Below are 20,175 nucleotides of genomic sequence, written 5' to 3'. Positions count from 1 at the left end.
TTCAGGCTAGTCATGCTTGTTTCTTCTCCTTCCTCTTTGTTCTTTCTCCAGTTCTCTATTAGCTGGCAGTACATTTGACTAGGCTTCTTGTTCCCTTTGATGCGACTTCAGCCTTGGATTGTGCCTTGCTCCACGGAAGGTTATTAATAGACTACATTTTGAATATCTTATGGTTTAGCTAGAGAGCTATTGGTCTTCCAATTCTAGATGTCAGTCCAACGATTTCGTGACTATCAGCGATATTGAGCTATATTACCCTTGGAAGTGTATTGTGATGTTCTACTAGGAGCGAATAGTATTCAATCCAACCCCCGCTAGGCTGTAGTAAAGAAGTTAAACGTGGAAGTTGGAACTCAGGAGATTGAGTGGGTTATATACCGCATTATCTTAATACATAAATAGAGATTCGATCGCCCTACTAGATAGAGACTAGACGATTCAATAAATCGATGAGAAGCGCCATATTACCCTATCTCCAAATAATATGGATGGCAGTCTTGCAGCAAAATCAATAAAGTGACAGTCAATAGGGTGTGAACTTGGTTTACATTGGCATGATCCCTGGGGCTCGCCAATATTCCACTTCAATGCTACATTTTTGCATTCTAAGGAAAATATAATATAATGAAAAAAGATCCTTTGAACCCTTGAGGGTCTCTATAGATCTGTAGGCACGTGATAATCTGTGCTCAGATTTACTGTTGACCTTGCACTGGGCTGCTCCAGGCCTGGAGCCCCCAGGCCCCGGGCTTTCCAGGCTTTCTCCGGGCCTTTGTCTAGGGCTGGGCAGCCCTGGACTAGTTGTTAGGGGTAGTTTATATGGTATGCCCCAGCCATAGAGTACATATGTAGTTGACCTAAACAGTCACAGAATATCACAGGCAATAAAACATTCAAATAACCAAGCCAAAGCATATTAACATGGCAAGATTGTAGTTTGATACAGTTAACGGGCGGTATGCCAAGACCGGGCCCAACCTCCATCACCGCCGTCAAAAGTTGAGTAATCTGCCAAAGCATCGTTGCATTCGGACTTGCCTATTCCGCCATCTTGTGCGATATAGTATAGTGTCTTATCGATATCAAGGCAAGCGCGACCGTGTATATCAATAAACACAGACTATCTCGCGTCGATTATCCTCTCTCCAACACCATTCAGCTCCTGCTTTTGAACCTTGAATCCTCAGCACCAGTACATCATCGCAGAGATGGACGGGTCTCAGGGCCAAGTTGGACAGCCAATGGGTGCCCCGCAGCCACAGCACTCAAATCTCATTCGAACCGACCAAGTGCAGAAGCTACCACACCTCAGTGACCAGCAAAAGGCCCAGCATACCCAGCTAGTGCGCAGCCTCTGGGACCTCCTGAATACCCGCGATCCACAGACCCATGAATATCAACAGGCGCATACGAAGCTCTCGCAGCTATCTCAGAACTTGATGAAGGGAATGCGGGTGTTCCAGCAGAACCGACAGCAGGCAATGCAGCAGCACCAGCACCAGCAGGGAGCGGTGCAACAGGGACAGCCAGGACAACAGCCACAGCAGGGGCAACAGTCACAACCGGTACAACAAGCTCCTCAGGGAACGCAGGGGCCACAGGGACAACCGGTCCAGCGAACGCAATCCAACAACCCACAGACGATCAATCAGCTCATTCCGCAAATCCAAGCCCGGGTCAGCGCGCTCAATTTTTTCCTGCCTCCAAACGTGACCCCCGAGCAGGTGCAGACATGGATACCCGAGGCTCGGTTGCGATATGGTATCGCTCTTCAGAAGCAGGAGGTTGGACGGGCTCGGATGGCTGACCTTCGTTCATCATATGCTCAGCGGCAGGCTCAGGGCAATATGAGCCAAGAGGAAATGCAGGAGTTTAAAAACCGACAGTTGGCGGCTGAAAAGCTTTTCCGAGAGGGTAGCGAGTTCTTGAATAAGTTCAAGGAACAACAGGAAAGCTTCAAGATTCAATCGCAGCAAAATCCACAGAATCAAGCGATGAATCAGGCGGCACAGGTAAATACGCCCATCAATTTGAACCAAGCCCCAGTCGCTCCTCCCGTCTCAACACAAAGTGTCCCAAATCCCCAGGTAGGAGCGGCAGCAAACCCCATGCAACCAGGGCAACCTCAGCCCCCAGCTCCCCATACTATCAACTCAGCGGTCAACGCAGCACGCCAAACTGCCATGTCCCCCTCTGCCTCTCAACCTGGACAACCACCTTCTGCCCAATCCGCTGGAAACACCCCAGTTCCAATCAGTGCACCACTGCCTCAGGTGCAACGTCCACAGCCACCATCCCAGCAAGGAACTCCAGGAGGGCAACTCACTTTCAGCCAAACCCCCCATCCTGACGGTTCCACCCCCACACCCCCAGGGCCTCCCCAACAGGTGAACCAAGGCCCACCTCGTCCTCTCTCACACCAAGCTGCTATCTCACAAGCCGCTCAAACCTACACTAACCCCACCCCTCAACAACAAACAATGAATCAGCAAGCCCAGGCCAACCAGCAGGCTCACCCTCAGGGTTATCTTGCCAACCGCCCAGGTGAAGCATCCACCCGCAACACCAACATGGCAATCCCCAAGAACCTGCACGTCTCCACCCCCGAGCCCGTCTCAATGCCAGGTTCCCGTCCCTCTCTGTCTGGCGGTCCCAGCCACGGTGCCATGGGCATGATGGGCCAGCCCGCAATCCAGAAACACCCCGGCTACGTCCTTGAAGGCGAAGGCCAGCGCGTGCTGAGCAAGAAGATGCTTGATATCCTCGTGCGCCAGGTCACCGGTGGCGGCGAAGGAGAAATGCTGACTCCAGATGCGGAAGAGGTAAGTTTATCCCTCTTCGAAGTGAGAGACAAATAAAAAAGAGATGAAAAATGTTAACACTTCCCAGTTCATCCTCCAAATGGCTGACGATTTCGTCGACGAAGTCATCACCCAAGCCTGCCGTCTCGCTAAGCTGCGTCCTTCCTCGACCCTCGAGCTGCGCGATATCCAGCTCGTCCTCGAGCGCAACTACAACATGCGTATCTCCGGCTTCTCTACCGATGATCTTCGTACCGTCAAGAAGCCCCAGCCTACCCAGGGCTGGACTCAGAAGATGTCTGCTATCCAAGCTGCTAAGGTCACTCAGGGCAAGAACGAGTAAGATGTAAATGCAGATTGCATCACGGCTGCTGTCGCAATCTCGCGTTCAGTCGGGTTGATCTGCCTTGCTTGTTCTTATGTTGCACGCTTTTCTTTGCTTTTACGTCTCATGTTCTTCTCTTGGAGGTCAAATGGGGGTGTTTTTTTCTCTTTTTCTCTTTTTCTGTTTCTACTTTACCCTTTCTATTGATTCTCTTGAGAATATGGCGTCTACGTGATGAATGGGCAGGTCTTACATATCTTTCTTTTGGGTATCTTGTTCGGCTCGCGTTCCATCATGGTTGGAAGGGGGTCTTTTTAGTGGTCTCTTACTTAGGTCCATCTTTGCTTTCTTGCGGCCCAGTCTATGCTGTGCTTGAATAATGAATTGCCTCACACGGCTTGTCTAAGGTTGTCTCGCTCCGTATGCTGGTAATTTTGTATTTGCATTTGGTCTTCCGAGCTCCGGTCTAGAGAAGATGTAGACATATTGAGCAGGTCAAGCCTTAGTATCAAGTCCCACAAGGGTAGTCATTATTGCATTCCACCTGCGCAATGTACCTAGGCACTTACTGTCTGTACATTGTGTCCACGGAGTTTGCCAGAAAGCATCTACTTTACAACTCGTCGACTTTACCATCTACAGAAGGATCTAACCAACAGAAAAATAAGTAGAGTAAGGAAGTTCCCACGCTGGATTCTGCTAAGTTGGTCACCCTCAGCAAATAAGAAGCACGAATATCGAGAGAAAACATGTGGTATAGCGGTTGGTACAGGGTATGGAGAGAGACTCGATCGAGGACAAGCAAATCAAAGAGAAAAGAAAAACAAGCGGGATTCACAAGAGAGATACAATAAGGAAAAAAATCGTTCGATGAACGGAGTGAGGACCGGATTCTGGGCCCGGCGATATTCTTTGGCTGTGAGGGTTGTTCTTTCTGAACAAAAGGCAAAAAAGAAAAAGAAAAAGGAAAAGGAAATGAGATGGTTGGTGGAAAGATTGGATCATCAATGCGGCGTTGGCAAAGGATATGACAATTAACACTTCTTGGGCTGGAGATAAAGGTCTGGTTATGATATAGAGAGTGTGGCAACGGTATGTTCGATCAATGAGGGTGGGATCTGTACAGTCCACGGGTGGCCCGCGGACAGTATAGGGTATTGGCTAGCAAGGCTAGAGAGAATGTAGTCGGTTGAGACGGCGAAGAAAAAAAGAGAAAGAGTCGGTGAGGTTGAGCCTTCGGGTTTCGGGTTTCGGGTTTTGGGCTTGTCCAAATGTTCCGAGTAATCCAGGCAGAGGTAAACAGGAAACACACGAAGAGACGGAAATGCCCAACAGAAATTATACACATGTCACTCGTGAACATCAGTTTCTTGCAGAAAGTGTTTGGGAAAAGTATGAGGATGAAAAGATGATATGCCTCGCGCAGACCCATGCTGAGGAAACAAAATAGGTGGTTCTATCAAGAGCAACAAGGAGGATATCTCGCTGAATACAACAAAAAAAAACAAGATTAAGAGACGAATAAAGGTATCAGGGGGATGTCAGTCGCTGCAAAAAGCTAACGTCGAATCGGACTGGCAGTCAGGAAATTGCCCCGATCAACTTCCTTGCCTTTGCTGGGAGTTGGCGGTGGAGCGTCGCGGGGGACAGGAGGTAGTTCCTTGTCCGACGCTGGAGGACCGTGTCGGCTGTTTGAACTGCGCCCTCCAACACTGCTGGCCTCGCCGGCTTCATCCACAATGGGGAGAGTCGAAGTCGGACCAGGGCCCCCGGCATCTGCCGGGTCCCAAACAGTGGCTAATGTTCGAGGATGTGTGACGGATACATCTTTCGATGCCTCCTTCTCCGCTGCCTGCATTGTTCGCTCGACAGAAGAGTCCCTCGAACGTCGCTTTTCGGTTGATTGCTGAGGTACGCCAGAAGCGGAGACGCGAGACTCGCGTCGTCGTTCGGCTTCTTCCCTCGACATGGTGATTCCCTTGATGAAATTAATGAAGCGCTCTCCATAGCTCTCTGGTGGGATTGGAGAAATTTGTGACCGGTCGTGCGAGAGTCCTTTGAAAAAGTTCTCAAGTTTCTTGGTGGTTCCGTAATGAGTCAAGCAATCAATGATACCGAGGTAATAGATCTCGTCACCGGGCTGGCCATTCTCATGGGTGGCCCGGAAACCTCCATCATCCGCGTAGAAGACATGATATTTCCGTTCATCGAGGATTTCATCTGGCATCTTCGCAGCTGCTTTATCCAATGGAACAGGCCGTTCACGTTTGATAAGCATGCGCAACTCCCGGGCCTTGCGTTCATTCTCTAATTTTGACGGAGTGCGCATCAAGTTGTTGGGAGTCGTATCTTCTTCCCGATGGCCTCCTGGCTGAAAGACCTGGAGAGTCTTGTCGCGCAGGTTCTCTTCGTTGCCCCTGCCCGCATCATGGATTCCTACCAGAAGAGAATAGTCCATGATCTTGAGTTTCTGAAGCAATACAACGTCACGTTTCAATTGCTCAATGAAAAATTCTCGTTTTGTCGGGCCACATTCCAAGTGACGGTTGCGACGAACCCAATTCAGGTCCTTCATGGTCGCTCTGGGGTTTCTCTCGAGATCGGACTCCTGCAGATCACGGCCAACGGTCGAGCCCTTCAGGTCGAATGTCTGGTGGATATCGCGGTGGGGCGGGAAGAGGTTGTTCATCACGACGAAGTGAATCTTTCGGCCGTAAGCCATCTTGACTCGGTGCAATCCGTAGAATTGTGAAATGAGAGTGTTGGGGTTGTTCTCCACGTGCCGGTAGTACTCAGGAAGAATCTTCCGGAGAAGCTTGTGCTCGGAATGGTGAATGGTCTTGATGATGTACTTGTAGTCACGCGAGAAGTAAAAGAAGCTCCCGCTCTTGCCGGGGGAGCCCAATTCTGACAAGATGTACTTGCTTGTGAGGGACATAAGGTAGTCGGCGGGATCGAGGCGGAACTTGGCACGAAGGTGTCGGAAAACCCACGGTGCGTAATCTTTGAACTTGAAGTCGTATTTTGCGGAGGGGATCAGTTCATTTCCAGTTCTGCTACTGTCAGTAAAGTCTCGTTAAAATTATCGACATTAAAAGGGGTGCACACATGTCAAAGGAGAACTTGTGTTTGGCATCAAAGTCCGCTGGGGTGAGTTCCCGGTCCATTTTCGCGTTGATTCTCGAGACCGTGAAGCGGATACCAGTCAACATGTTGTATGCCGTCACATAGTTGACGTGGTTCTGGTCCACCTTGGTGCCCACAATCACCCGCTCGTCATCCTCCTCTTCGCGGCGTCGTCGCGAGGCTCGCTTTTGTTTGATAGCTTCGGCCCATCGGGCCGCGTCTTCATCTGGCGGTGCCTCGTCCAAAGTGATATCTTGCTGGGTGCTGTTTTTCGTTGCCCGTCTAATAAGACCGATTGACGCGCGTCGGAAGCCGGTCGTCGGTGACATTCGGCCACTAGTGTATGCAGCATCCTCGCTGTATTCTCGGCTATCTCGCCGAACACTAGGCGTTCTCGGAACCTGCAATGAATGTCGGTTGCGCATACTGGAGTTCTGTGATTCTGGCATGGAGGCAGCATCGAGTATGGACGAGGCGGGAGGGGAGGAATGGCGCGGTTGGCTGGGCTTCGAGTTCGGTATCAAGCGATCGGGCTCTGGAGAATAACGGCCAGTCTCATCCTGCTGTGGGATCTGTAAGAGCGAGGCTGACGGCGAGATCGATAACTCATCGGCATAAGGCCGATGAACGTCTCCATTGACCATGAGTTTCCCCTGGACCGGCCGGCCATTTGCAGTGCCATTGGGTTGTTGGTTGGACAGAGGTGACGTTGTGGAAATAGCACCCGGTCCATTTTCCGAAGGTTTACGGTCCAGCATGGCAGACGGCCGGCCGTTCTCGCGGGGATCCCTCACGGATCCATTGCCTACCGAATGCATGCTGCCGTCCTTGGACAGGGGCGGTTCGCGCGTGTACGAGCTTACACTAGATCGAGGGCCATTCAGGGAGTAGGCACTACCGTTCTTGAGATCAGTCAGAAGGTGTCGGTCATTCTGGTGAGAGTCGTTCGCGTCGTTGCCGTTGGGCCAGTTGGTCCACAGGAAAGTATTTCCGACGGAGGTCTTATCGTGGGACTTTCGAGATGATTCGAACGAACGAGGATGGGTGGCTATGGCAGTGGTAGTCTGATAGGAGACGTCGTTGGAGAAGGCTGGCATGTTGAATATTCAGGGAACGGGGGTGACGTGAGTTATGCGTGGACCGGCAACCCAAGTGACGGCAGTCGCCCTTATTGGCGGAGATTCAGGAAAGTTATGAATTGTTCCAGAGAAATGAAAACAAAGAAAGTATAGAGCCAGTTGCCCATGAGAATATTCAGCTCGACATAATTCAAAGGGAAGGGGGTAAATGAAGTTGTAAAATGGGGAAAATATGGGGGGGGAAGAGGTGAGGTGGAAATGGTTGGCTGGGAGAAAAGAAATTACACGTACGAAATACACCATTCACTAGTAGACATCTTGAATTTCTTTATGTTTTAGATGTTTATATTATATTCTAATAGAGAACCCTTTTAACTTTTTTCTTTTTTTGCTGAGAGTATCCATATATAATTATTGTATATAATACCAAGGTATCAGGCTGCTGCATAAAAAAAAAAACTCGGATATTCAAGCACGATTGATCACATATTTTTCATATTTCTTTCTCTACTATACTTCATTGGACTCTTTTCATACTCTGAGTTGTTTATGCAAGGAGATTGTAACCCCTCTGTACATCGAGTTTTATACTACGGAGTAAGGGTATAGTCATATATATGTACGGAGTACTCCGTGTCCTGGGGCAATACCCATTCCGTACACTAGTTTAGAGGCAACTTGCATCCTCTCAAGCCTTATCAGCCCTGGAGTTTCCTTTTAGTACAGCAGTCCTGGAGATATGGAGAGAATTAGTCTCTTTTTCCAAGGGCTCTGGTATACTCTAAACCCAATTCCGAAAATAGGGTCATGAAATCTTCCGCATTTGCCCATCTACGCCACAGGGGAAATTCTCCACTATAAAGATACCAAGATAGTATGCCATAAAAGTGGCTCAAGCCCTCTAATTCGGCTAAATGTGGATTTTGACTATCTTTTAGGATTTTTTTCTACACATGTGCTCAGATATTGGTACGGTGTACATGTTGTACTCCATTAAATCTCCGAGTGTATTTTCTTAACCCAGATTGGACTATATCATAAACCGAACTTCCCTGAATGTAATGAATACTTGTTTCAATAGACCAAGTGATACAAAGATACAAAGATAAAAATAAAACTGACACGAGACAATAAGTGGGGAGATCTACAGTTTGTTTACAATATACGCGGTTGACAGTCTACGTAGTCTGTACTCTACCTCTACCCTCTAAATTTCAAAAACCAATTTGAATTCCACAGTGACAATGAAATTAATCACAATATCAAGGTAATAAGACTGCTGTTCCCCATTGCAAACCCCGCCGCAGGACGCCATCCATTGGACTTTGGAAAGAAGCAAAGCCATCATAACAAAGAGACCCAAAAAAAAAAAGAGAAACAAAAAAAAAAAGCTGAGGAAACCATCAGAGCCAGAGAGATCAGTGAATCCAAAGAAATTACAAAAGAAGGAATCAGTACCAGGTAGCTCTCCCTGGAAATGCGCACGTGAAAATATAGGGAGAACTTGACCTAGTAAAAAAAGAGGATATCAAATCCTCTATTTCTTGGCAGTCCGCTTCTTGGGAGCTGCCCGGGTTGTTGTTGGCTGCGGGGCAGTAGTCTTGGTGATACGGCCAGACTTGGTTTTTCCCAGAATCTTGGGCTGCTCAACGACAGCAGGAGCCTGGAATGTTCGTCAGTAACGGGTCAAGATGGACTGAACATCCGGAATCAACTTACGGTGACGGGAGTCTTGCGGGCCTTGCCGGAGTTAGCCTTGGGCTTGGTGGCAGTGGTCTTCTTGGGAGCAGCCTTCTTGGGGGCAGTCTTTGCGGGAGCCTTCTTGGGGGCGACCTTCTTGGCAGCAGGCTTAGCCACGGGCTTAGCGGCAGGCTTAGCAGCAGCAGGCTTAGGAGCGGCCTTGACAGGGGCATCCTTCTTTGCAAGCTTCAAGGGGCCAGATGGGCCTAGAGGACGCGTCAGTTAAATGGTCAAATACCAGAGACTATCCGAAACCCCATGCAGCGAAATTCAAAAGTTGAATCAAATCGCGCGGAGTAGGATGGAATCAATGCGTGCAAACAGTGGTAAGAACTTACCCTTGGGCTGAGTGAACTCATTCTTCTCAACACCGGCCTTGATAGCCTTGTTGAACTGAGAGTCGAAGACGCTCTGGGAAGTAACGTTGATCTTGTTGTTAGACTGAACGTACTTCTTGATAGCCTGACGACTAAAATCGGGGGAGATTCAGTCAGTGGGTTTCCTAGGATAGACGAGAATCCGGGGCCGATCCCGGAGACGTCAAGGGAAAACAGCAACATACCTGCTACCATTGCGTTCTTTCAGCTACACGCAGAAACACAAGTCAGCAATGAGAAATAAAAAAGAATTGGTTTTGTTGTGGTCCATGCCCAAAGGCAAAGGCGTGTCACGGTCGGGCGCGCGACCCGAATCACAACAACCAAGGCTCGCGCCGGCAGTGATCAACTCACGCTAATAATGGCATCCTTGATCATATCTGTATCGATGGAATCAGCAGATATTCGCGACTAGATTCATATCCATATCGCTTTTGCGCGATATGGTGGGCATTCAGGATCAGTGAAAACATACCGCGGTAGGAAGTGTGAGCAGGAGGCGCCGCCTTCTTGGACGCGCTGGTAACCTTCTTAGGAGGCATGATTGATGATGATTGACTGAAGTTGAGGTGAAGATGAAGACGTCCAAGATAATCAGAAGAGACGATTAGAGAAAAAAAGTGGGAGGAGTGAAAGCAAAAGAGGAAGAAAAAGAGCAGAAGGGAAAGGGAAGGCCGCGGGGCATCCGTGATTTATAGGCGACCGGTGTTGACAAGATCATCAGAGAAAAAAAAAAAAGCACTTGCTTTCTTTTGGATTTTCTTTTCTAAAAGTTATCTTCTAGCTGTTTCTTCTTTTAATTAACGTTGTGTGTCTTGCAGTGTAGTTTGCAAGTAGATGTCTCTTCGTTCCAACTGGCTCTACACATTCCCTTGTTATATGAGATACTTGGAATACTCAAGATATTTTGTTGTTTTTAGTATCTATGATAATAACAGATGATTTTGCTATATTACAACGCGAAAATAGTATAAAATGGTAAACCGGCGCTTCTACGCGTCCCTTTTCCCTCGATGGAAATCGCGCATACTCTATTTTGGAGGATTTGGGAGGCTTTGGGAGCGAATATCTGTCAGAGGGCCCCTAGTGAGAGATCCTTTATACATTCCAATGTCATCTGGAGTAACGTATCCCTCTTGGATCTATCAACCCTACTTCAGACTTGGAATTCCAGGAAACCCACAATTCGGAGCTGTAGGATCTTTTATATCTATTGCATCAAATTGTGGGACCTGCATCACCTCGTGCTGAAAGGTCACGTTGTAAACCGGTGACTCGATTTCCGTGGTACAGCCCCCCTAGATGATGTCCTCGACGACGTTAGAATAAATTTTATTGGGAACTTGTAGACTGAGCTGATTTGGCGGTCTATTTGATTAGGTTGAACTATATTGTAGATAGGAATAGCAACATGAGCAACATGGGCATTTATATAGAGCAACGCAAACCACATATATATATATATATCGAAACTAAAACCGCAAATGATTATATTTTCTTACATTTTATCAAAGTGTCTAGATATATCAAAAGCCCCAAAGATTTATGAAGCCCAACTTTGTCAAAGTGGCACACGATATATATCCAAGAGAGGGGAAAGCTCTCTCACCTGCGTGGCAACGCCACTACCTAGTCACATCAGGATCAGCAGAGCCAATAAAAGAAACAGAATAGGCCCGATCCCATCATTCCCCGAGATACGCACTCATAAAGTTACCGAGAACAGGAAAAGTAGCCTGGGATCGACCCGCGACAGAATACCCGGACCCATCTGAGCAGGCTTTCAACGCCAAACCAACGATAGTAATAAAAATACCTTAATGGACTAAACTCCTAGGTTCCTACCATATGACACCAATCATTGGTCTATCAGCGTAGTCGTGCGGCGGAGATCATCGTATCTGCATCCGCAACCGGCGCGTCGAATCAAGGGCTCAGCTGGCGGGAACGCTGATCCTGCACTACATGGACTCTTGTTGCACATTTCGAGGGTGCAGATTGCGCATGATAACTGATGCCAGTGTATATTTTTGCATTTGAAGTGTTTCCTGCTTTCCCTCGTGAAGATCAGTCGTAGTTGGTGTTGGGAGGTCTCGATTAATCTCGCTAATCGGACCCGATCTATACAACCCTATACGCGAATGCTGGATATTGAAACCCTGCAATAACTGCAACCAGAACACTAAAATGGAGATTTGATATGCTCATGTATGAAGAACAGATGGAAGATACTAAATATGTCGCTTTTGGACCTTTCTATCAACTGTGGCCCCGAGGATCAGACGAAAGGTCTGTGCCTGGTCTACTTGATCTTGTCTGATCCCGGAGTCCGCGGGGCTAAAAAAGGTCACTGGAACAACAGAGAAGCATCGGAATACAGATTTCTCAGGTTCTATTTCAAATCAGACCACTCTTTGCTATGATACACGGGAACTTCACGCCCTATCCCGATCCCGAGGCGAAACGGACATTCTCCGCACGAATGAAAAATCCATAAGAAATAACTGCAAATAAACCACAGAACGCCCGCGCCAGTCCAGCTCATGTTAGATCAGGAAATAGTTTTGTATCATAAGTTGTTTTTGTCAGAAAAAGCATCTCTCATCAAGAAAAGTAGGCACTAGGCCGCTCCACGCGGCTTAGCCTTGGCATCCTTCTTAGCCTTGGCTTCTTCCTTCTTCTTCTTCTTTTGCTGCTGCAGTTTCTCATCATGCTTGCGCTTGAGAGATGCTTTCTCGTCCTCAGTGCGGGCGACGGGCTTGAAGAATCCCTCGAGTCGGGATTGCTGAGCGGTCTTGAGATGCTTCGACAGACGGGCCGCACCATTGCGCACACGGTCCTCGTTGAAGCCCTTGTCCCCCACTAGGTACTCAATCAGGCCATCAATGTTGGGAGCTTCCCATTTGAAGTCACATTCGGCGTGATCGGCAGGCCGGACATCCGGGTTGACAAAAAGTTCTCGTGCATCTTCGTATGGCCAGTCCTCAGGAACTACGAATTTCTTCTTCGGGTCGTTCTTCATGAACTCCAGGACATTCTCCAGAGACTTGTGCTCCTTGATTAAGCTGAGAGCAGTGGTGGCTCCCACCTTGGGAATAGGCTCTAGATAGTCACAGCCCAGAAGGATGCAGAGATCGATGAACTGCATGGTAGATATAGTTAGCAATTGTGATTACCCGTGAAATTACGAGGATACGGTACCTGTTTGCGGTCCATATCCAGACCTTCAAGTGCTCGATCCAAGTGGATCTCCTGGATAGGTTCCTTGCGCTGCTCACTGAACGTCAAGTGGCGCAGGAGAATCGGCGACTCAAAGCACAATGTATCCATATCCTCTGATGCAGCTGCGTACACCTTACCCGCACGAGCCAGGACGGCACACTGGGCTTCGGCTTCCGTGGGCGCATTAATAAAAGGAATTCCCATCAGTCCAAGGAGCTTTTTGCACTCCGCGTTGTGTTCACGAGTGACGCGGACAGTCCGTCGTGAGAATTTTTCGATATCCTCAGCAGTTCCCGTTTCCTTGGCCTCTTCGTGGGCTTCAGTTGCTTCTGCCTTGCGTGCAACACGCTTCGCCAATTCACCGGACTTGAGCTTCGGCGGGGCTCCGTCGAAAACGTAAAGAGGTTTGATGCCGTTGTCCACCATTCGGAGAGTACGGTAGAACATGCCCATCAGGTGGGATGTGGTCTCGCCAGATTCGCTCATGAGCTGCTGACCCTCCGAGCGCACAGCGATCAGGAAACTGTAGATGCTCATCGACCTATTTTGGGTTAGCGACTAGAGATTCTTCAGCTACCGGGATGGTGATCCAATGGCGTACGCATCCTAATTTGAAGAATTCATATGTCAGCATCTAAGAATATATCACAGGTTATACAACTCATACAATTGCGACCTTGCGGCCGAAGTGGTTCTTGATCTCGCCCGTCTTGATCGCATCGGGGGCATTCTCAGAGATAACCTGGTACAAGTCTGGGGGTTATTTAGCAAAGAGATGTGAATAAGTGAGAGTAAGAAACTTACGTTTAATACCCATTTTGAATTTGAGTTCAGGTTGTCTCAAGTTGGAATATTGTGTCTGTGTAGAGAGTTGAGCTTGACCTGTCGCAGTACGCGAACGCGCGAACGCGCTGGGCTGGAAGCGCGACACCATTTAAACCTAATTGGGTATAGTGTATTCCAAGGTCAGGTGACCGGCCAAACTTCGACTTATTCAGAGGTTATACATAGAAAAGTCTCTTGCACAAAGTATTTTGTTTCCACCTTTTTCTGCTGTCTACCTATCTATATTGTAAACAGAATATCTGAGACTACTAAAAAAAACCCATAAAAATACATCACATGGCCGCATACGCGGCTGTCTACTCTTGTTCTTTCTGAATATGCATCTGTGCCTCAGGCGACCAACCGGCAATGAGTAATTCGGGCCAGAACCGGCCGGTTTGAAGCTGCTCCGACCCCGCCTTTATGTCTTCCCCGGAATGCGCCAGGCGAGGATGAGTCCAGCCTCCACACCAATATGAAGCGGAATCGCATTCAATTCGAGGCCAATGGCGAGGCCTCGTCAGCTTCTCCCCCACAGGGTGTCTTCACACCAGAGGACCGGCCTCACCATGTTCCGAAGATCTCTCGACGGATACGGGCATGCACTGAGTGTAAGCGGCACAAGGTGCGCTGTGACATGAAGGCAACGGACTCGCTGTGCTCGCGCTGTCGGCGCATGGGACTAGAGTGTGTTGTGAACAAAAGCCTCCAAACATTACTGGAGGACGAAGCTGAGTGAGTGCCTTATCTTCGGTGTTTACATCGGTAACATATACTGATTGCGCCCGCTACGATAGGTGGAAATCAATGATCGAATCGGCAATGACAGACCTGCTCAGGAAATCACAGCTACCGGAGCTATCATACTACCAAGCAGGCGGTGGTACAACCGAGACGCCTTCGAATAAGAGAGGCAGGAAAGACTCCACCGTCTCAACTGATGATAATGGACTTGCGCAACACAAAAGGGCCGAGCCAGTCGCCAGTACAGTACGAAATGGCACAACTGCAAGGTCAAGTTATGGCTTCCCCCAACACCGGCCACGGTATTCTTTGGACCGCGAGGAAACTGGCGCGACCTCTCTGGTCACAGCACCGATGGGCAGTCTGTACGAGGTGACGCAACTCAGTGAAAACCGCGAGAGCTCGCCCGGACAGAAGTTTGCCCCAGACCAAGCACTGGTCACTGATCTCATCTCGCGCGGAGTGGTCGATATCCAGGAAGCGGAGGAGCTGTTCTATCAGTTCGACCAGGTACTCAACCGCTACCTATGGGATGGAGCCTTGCTAGCACATAAAGACTTGACGTCTGTCCGAAGGTCTTCATCAATGCTGTCTGCTGCTATTTTGGCTGTCACCGCCCTTCACATGCCGACCAAGGAACGCACGTTTGATACATGCTACACCGAGTTTGCAAGACTGGCATCGGAGTCGATGCTGGACCACCACCATACCTTGGATGATATCCGCGCACTGTGTATTGGAGCGTTTTGGCTTGCGGATGTTAGTTGGAAGCTCTCCGGCTATGCGGTTCGTATTGCAACCGAGCGAAACCTGCACCAGTTCTTTCGCAAAGCCACACAAGGGTCACCAGAGCACATCGAACAGGCGAGGCTATGGTATCTCCTCTATGTGAGTAATCGTTCACCTAATGTGTTGTTGTTTTTACTCATATTTTTTTAGACCTTGGAACACCACTTTTCTATTGCATACGGCCGACCACCGATGATCCACGAAGATGCCAGTATTACTCAACATAATGTCTTCACACAAAACCCATCCATTTCACAAGGAGACCTTCGACTTCACAGCCAGGTCGACCTGTTCATTATTCTCACCCGTATATATTTTGCATTCGGCCCAGATGTCGATCTAGAGGTTCCCGAGAGTGATTTCCCCAAGATTGATCAATATGATGTTGATATAGGGGACTGGAAGTCAGCATGGCTTCCTAGACTGGGTAAGTCTTGACTTCCCGAGAGACAACTGCGTCGTCTAATAAGTTATTATAGTCGGGAGCCGTTACGTCGGCGCATATCCCTACAAGGCCGTGTATATGCACTATCATTTTTCTCGGTTGCAGCTGAACTCAGTTGCTCTGCGCACATACCATTCATCCACCTCCTCAGGACAAATGTCGTTTGAGCGCAGGAAGCGTGCCAACATCGCTGTTGAATCAGCCATTGCGACTCTCCAGGTTTGTCTGGATGAGCGAGATATTCAACTGGCGCTTGTCGGCGTCCCATTATATCTCCACAGCATGATCACATTTGCCGCAGTATTTCTGCTAAAGATAGCAGCCAAGGTTTGCTCGAACGGGGCCATTCCCGGGAGCCAGGGAAAACGGACCTCAATCGCTTCGGCGGGCCTACACGTTGACGTGAGCTACGTGCGTGTTCTCGTTGGGCGGGTCGTCGAGCTCATGGTGTCCTGTAGCCAGCGGGCGAGTGAGCGCCACTTGAGCCATCACATCGCCCGGGGTCTTCGCAAGATGCTAACCGGGCTTGAGGAATGGGAGAAGCGCACTGGTACCCAACATTCTATGTCCACTGCGCAGGAACCTCATTCTCTTTTCAAGCCGGTGATCATTCCTGGAGCTCAGATGCTGGGTGAACGCGACACTATTTTGAATCACCCGCCCCCGTTGCTCGGGGTGGCACCGCTGTCTGCCGAACGCAGCAATGGGTTCGAACTTCCTCTGACACCAGGAAAGCAGGAGCCGGGTCTATCGGAGGGCTCGATTGACCCTATGATGGCAGATCTTTGGGGATTTGATGAAGATTATTTCCCTACAGGAGTGTTTGACTTTCTTCAGAGCCAGATGCCAGCGTGATATACCGGGGCTTTGGAGAGTCCTCGATTGTTCTCTTTGTACATAGTAATAACGGCCTATGATTGACGACCGCAGTTGTTGCAGGGGAATATGGATAATAGAAACATACATTTAGAGTGAAATACATATGTATTAATTACGTCGGGCTATATTTCCATACAAAATAGACCATTTTTCTGGTAAAGGGCACGCTGCTCAGTATATTATGCTATAAAATACTCCGTATAGGTCTCGGTGCTTGGCATGGAGCCCACCCGGATAGACCGAAAAAGTCCGAGTCGGTTGAACATGCGGAACCAAAACAGCCATTGCTCGGGGATTCTGTCGAATCATATTGTTTTGGATAAATACAATCCGGGCCGAGCTACTCTTGATCTTGTACTTCCATCATTTATGGTATATTGCACTCGGTGATTTCAATTTACCCCAAATCTGCAAAACTGCCGATGTCTTAGTCCAGTGCATATTTGACTGAGCTCCCCCGCAACAGTTGTCAACTTTTGTTCTCTCCCCACTCTATACAATTGTCTCTCTTATCTGTTTTAGCCATGATGAACCGCTCTCTTCTTCGCGCAGCTGCACGCTCAATCCAGGCTGGTCCTACCTCCGTGGCAGGCCGCCGGCACGCGTCCTCCGCTGTCTTTAACTGGGAAGATCCCCTCGCCGCAGCGGAGCTGTTCACAGAGGAGGAACTGGCAATCCAGGATACAGCACGCCAATACTGCCAGGATAAACTTGCGCCCCGCGTTTTGGGTATGTCTAATTTGCTTTGCTTTGCTTTTGTTGTGAAATGGTGAACTGACGTCAGTGACTCCCTTGCAGAGGCCTACCGCAACGAGGATTACGACCGTCGAATCCTAGAAGAGATGGGCGACTTGGGCCTCCTCGGTGCTTCAATTGAAGGATACGGATGCGCCGGTGTCAGCACCGTCGCATCGGGCCTAATCACCAAGGAAGTCGAGCGCGTGGACTCGGGATACCGATCAGGCATGTCAGTTCAGAGCTCGCTAGCCATGACCGGCATCTACGAGTTCGGCACAGAAGAGCAGAAGCAGCGCTTCCTTCCTGGCCTCGCCAAGGGCACAGTTGCCGGCTGCTTCGGTTTGACAGAGCCCAACCATGGCTCTGACCCTGGTTCCATGGAGACCGTAGCGCGCGAGCACCCCACGCAGAAGGGCATGTACCTGCTCTCCGGCAGCAAGACATGGATCACGAACTCGCCCATTGCTGAGCTCGCCCTCGTGTGGGCTAAGCTCGAGTCCACGGGGAAGATTCGTGGATTTATTGTGGAGCGTGAGCGTGCTACACCTGGGTCATATGAGACCCCCGCTATCAAGAATAAGAGTGCACTGCGTGCTTCCATCACTGGTATGATCCATATGGATAACTGCCCCGTGCCGGCGGAGAATATGCTGCCCGACGTCGAGGGCCTCAAGGGTCCCTTTACATGCTTGAACAGTGCCCGCTTGGGAATTGCATTTGGTGCCATGGGTGCCCTAGAGGATTGTCTTGCCCGTGCGCGCGAGTACAGTCTGGAGCGCAAGCAGTTCAAGGGTAACCCACTTGCCAAGTACCAGCTTATTCAGATGAAGTTGGCTAACGCTGCTACGGATGCTGCTTACGGAACTCTGGCTGCGGTTCAGGTGGCTCGTCTCAAGGATGCTGGCAAGGCTACGCCTGAGATGATCTCGATGATCAAGCGTCAGAACTGTGACCGTGCTCTGGCCAATTCTAGAACGTAAGTTTCTCTGTCTTATCTTTTTGATTTGCTCTGACATTGGTATTAGTCTGCAAGAAATCTTCGGTGGCAACGCTGCCAGTGATGAGTATCATATTGCCCGCCATGTGGCCAACCTGTTTGTGGTGCAGACCTATGAGGGTCAAAGTGATATCCATGGTAAGTTATTCCTGCCTGACTGTGTTGGGCTGAGGCTAATGCATATCTCCCATAGCTTTGATCCTAGGCCGTGCCATTACGGGCAAGCAGGCCTTCGTCTAAAAATAAAAAGAACACAACTTGTATATAGAATATATCCCAACTTCGAATGTTTCAAATAGGCTAGGCTATAATAATAGCCAGTAAGGACAATCCGTAGCCCTAAGGTAGTATATGGTCACGCTATCAAAAGCATAGTTCCTTCCTTTTTAGGACAAGCGGGAAATTGCGGGCGCCTCACCCGCACGTGACATCATCGAGGGGCAGTGTAATCAGTATATGTAATACATTTCAATACAGAGGTATATTGAAGGACATCAGAGAGAATTTTGAATATAAAATTTGAAATGTTAGAAAAACGCACTATAAAGTATACCGAATTAGGTAGATGTCCATAATTAGGTATTTCTCTCCAATCACACAGGCTAAACATTTGAAGCAAATGCTTGTGTATACGTTTCTTTACCTCAACCCCCGCCAAATTTGACGAATCAGCCCTATCGAGGGATTTGCCAGCAATCAATTTGAAAGACATATCTAATATATTCTGTATGCTTCTGCCTTATTCTTAAATAACCTGTCACTTCCAGGGCTGCCCAGGTGAGAGCTGATCATGATGTGTCATCTGTGGCGCCCGGTATTCCCGTATTGGGCCGTACAATACCGACAGAATCGATTCCGCCCACCTGGGGCACTTTTCCCCCTCTTGAGACTCCCAATTATCTTCTTCCCTCTTCTTTTCCACACAAAGACGTAATCGTAAGGCGACCTTCCTCTCTATCTTGAATCAACAACTGATCTCTCATCCAGTTTCTTTCTACTTTTTACACCTTTCTCGCACTTTCTCGTCATGGCTCTCAAGCGTATTAACAAGGAACTCACTGACCTCGGCCGGTAAGTCTATCCTGATGCCATCATCTGCGCTTCATGACTCTAACTCTCCTCTAGGGACCCACCCTCATCCTGTTCCGCTGGCCCCGTTGGAGATGATTTGGTATGAATACTCTTTTTCTTGGTTGGCGCTGTGTGGCGGGGTACAACCGTCCCGATGTTGAACGCGGGTTGAGATATCAATGAGAGGATCATGACTGACTTGTCTTTTTTTCTCTCTTGCAGTTCCACTGGCAAGCTACCATCATGGGTCCTGTAAGTTGCTCTCGTCTCTGATCTGGAGGACTTTGGGGGGGGGGCTATTTGGCTCTCTGCGAGGTCCACAGACTCATCACCAAATTCGTGATACTAATATATCCTATAGGGTGACTCCCCATACTCTGGCGGTGTCTTCTTCCTTGCCATTCACTTCCCCACCGACTACCCCTTCAAGCCTCCCAAGGTCAACTTCACCACTCGCATCTACCACCCCAACATCAACTCCAACGGCAGCATCTGTCTGGACATCCTGAGAGACCAATGGAGCCCTGCTCTCACCATTTCTAAAGGTGAGCAAGACCGCTTTTTACATTTTCTGCCACGCACAATCTCTAACCATTCATAGTGTTGCTCTCCATTTGCTCGATGCTCACAGACCCCAACCCGGACGATCCTTTGGTGCCCGAAATCGCGCACGTCTACAAGACTGACCGACCCCGGTACGAGGCGACAGCTCGCGAGTGGACGCGGAAGTACGCTATTTGAGTGAAACGACAAATCTGATTCCTTCTTCGCTTCTGTTCTTCCTCTCTCTTCCTTCCTCAATAACCCCTCCTTGCGGCCCCTATCTCACTCGACCACTTTTCCTCGGTGTCATCTCAACGTCGCTCTGCATCTTTCCTCTTTCTTTGCCCCCAGCTCTAGATTCAGAATCCGCGAAAGCCTGGCGTACTTGTGGTCGTAGAAACGTTTTCAGTTTTTTTTTCACCCAACTCTTGTGTGTTGATTTCAAATGCACCTGTTCTTGCGCGCGTTTGCTTC

The 20,175-nt window shown here is 49.0% G+C and overlaps 7 protein-coding genes across 7 annotated transcripts; 4 read left to right on the top strand and 3 right to left on the bottom strand.

Moving 5' to 3' along the window:
• Positions 1 to 1,208: 1,208 nt before the first annotated feature.
• N7517_004202 (putative transcription initiation factor TFIID subunit 12) lies at positions 1,209 to 3,144 on the top strand (the record flags this gene model as incomplete). Its single annotated transcript, XM_056721932.1, has 2 exons — positions 1,209 to 2,822; positions 2,890 to 3,144. The coding sequence occupies 2 exons, from the start codon at positions 1,209 to 1,211 to the stop codon at positions 3,142 to 3,144; spliced, it is 1,869 nt and encodes a 622-aa protein (XP_056578182.1).
• Positions 3,145 to 4,684: 1,540 nt separating this feature from the next.
• On the bottom strand, positions 4,685 to 7,349 carry N7517_004201 (1-phosphatidylinositol-4-phosphate 5-kinase; the record flags this gene model as incomplete). The annotated part of the gene is made up of 2 exons (XM_056721931.1): positions 4,685 to 6,179; positions 6,235 to 7,349. The coding sequence occupies 2 exons, from the start codon at positions 7,347 to 7,349 to the stop codon at positions 4,685 to 4,687; spliced, it is 2,610 nt and encodes an 869-aa protein (XP_056578181.1).
• Positions 7,350 to 8,868: 1,519 nt separating this feature from the next.
• N7517_004200 (histone H1/H5 family protein) lies at positions 8,869 to 9,990 on the bottom strand (the record flags this gene model as incomplete). The annotated part of the gene is made up of 6 exons (XM_056721930.1): positions 8,869 to 8,994; positions 9,051 to 9,277; positions 9,410 to 9,540; positions 9,634 to 9,656; positions 9,803 to 9,828; positions 9,924 to 9,990. The coding sequence occupies 6 exons, from the start codon at positions 9,988 to 9,990 to the stop codon at positions 8,869 to 8,871; spliced, it is 600 nt and encodes a 199-aa protein (XP_056578180.1).
• Positions 9,991 to 12,068: 2,078 nt separating this feature from the next.
• fen1 (multifunctional nuclease RAD27) lies at positions 12,069 to 13,487 on the bottom strand (the record flags this gene model as incomplete). The annotated part of the gene is made up of 5 exons (XM_056721929.1): positions 12,069 to 12,590; positions 12,650 to 13,211; positions 13,272 to 13,276; positions 13,338 to 13,423; positions 13,475 to 13,487. The coding sequence occupies 5 exons, from the start codon at positions 13,485 to 13,487 to the stop codon at positions 12,069 to 12,071; spliced, it is 1,188 nt and encodes a 395-aa protein (XP_056578179.1).
• Positions 13,488 to 13,970: 483 nt separating this feature from the next.
• Positions 13,971 to 16,328, top strand: N7517_004198 (Transcription factor; the record flags this gene model as incomplete). The annotated part of the gene is made up of 4 exons (XM_056721928.1): positions 13,971 to 14,230; positions 14,293 to 15,127; positions 15,179 to 15,455; positions 15,508 to 16,328. 4 exons carry the CDS (start codon positions 13,971 to 13,973, stop codon positions 16,326 to 16,328), a joined length of 2,193 nt encoding a protein of 730 aa, XP_056578178.1.
• A 548-nt stretch (positions 16,329 to 16,876) lies between these two features.
• N7517_004197 (acyl-CoA dehydrogenase) lies at positions 16,877 to 18,327 on the top strand (the record flags this gene model as incomplete). Its single annotated transcript, XM_056721927.1, has 4 exons — positions 16,877 to 17,081; positions 17,151 to 18,066; positions 18,116 to 18,225; positions 18,281 to 18,327. The coding sequence occupies 4 exons, from the start codon at positions 16,877 to 16,879 to the stop codon at positions 18,325 to 18,327; spliced, it is 1,278 nt and encodes a 425-aa protein (XP_056578177.1).
• A 787-nt stretch (positions 18,328 to 19,114) lies between these two features.
• N7517_004196 (putative ubiquitin conjugating enzyme (UbcD)) lies at positions 19,115 to 19,899 on the top strand (the record flags this gene model as incomplete). Its single annotated transcript, XM_056721926.1, has 5 exons — positions 19,115 to 19,158; positions 19,213 to 19,258; positions 19,381 to 19,410; positions 19,520 to 19,703; positions 19,760 to 19,899. 5 exons carry the CDS (start codon positions 19,115 to 19,117, stop codon positions 19,897 to 19,899), a joined length of 444 nt encoding a protein of 147 aa, XP_056578176.1.
• Between the last annotated feature and the right edge of the window lie 276 nt (positions 19,900 to 20,175).

Source organism: Penicillium concentricum (genome assembly GCF_028827145.1).
Source record: "Penicillium concentricum strain IBT 3081 chromosome Unknown utg000002l_segment0_segment0, whole genome shotgun sequence".
Taxonomy (NCBI): domain Eukaryota; kingdom Fungi; phylum Ascomycota; class Eurotiomycetes; order Eurotiales; family Aspergillaceae; genus Penicillium; species Penicillium concentricum.
The sequence above is the reverse complement of the archived record's forward strand: the minus strand, read 5'-3'. Positions and strand labels throughout refer to the sequence as shown.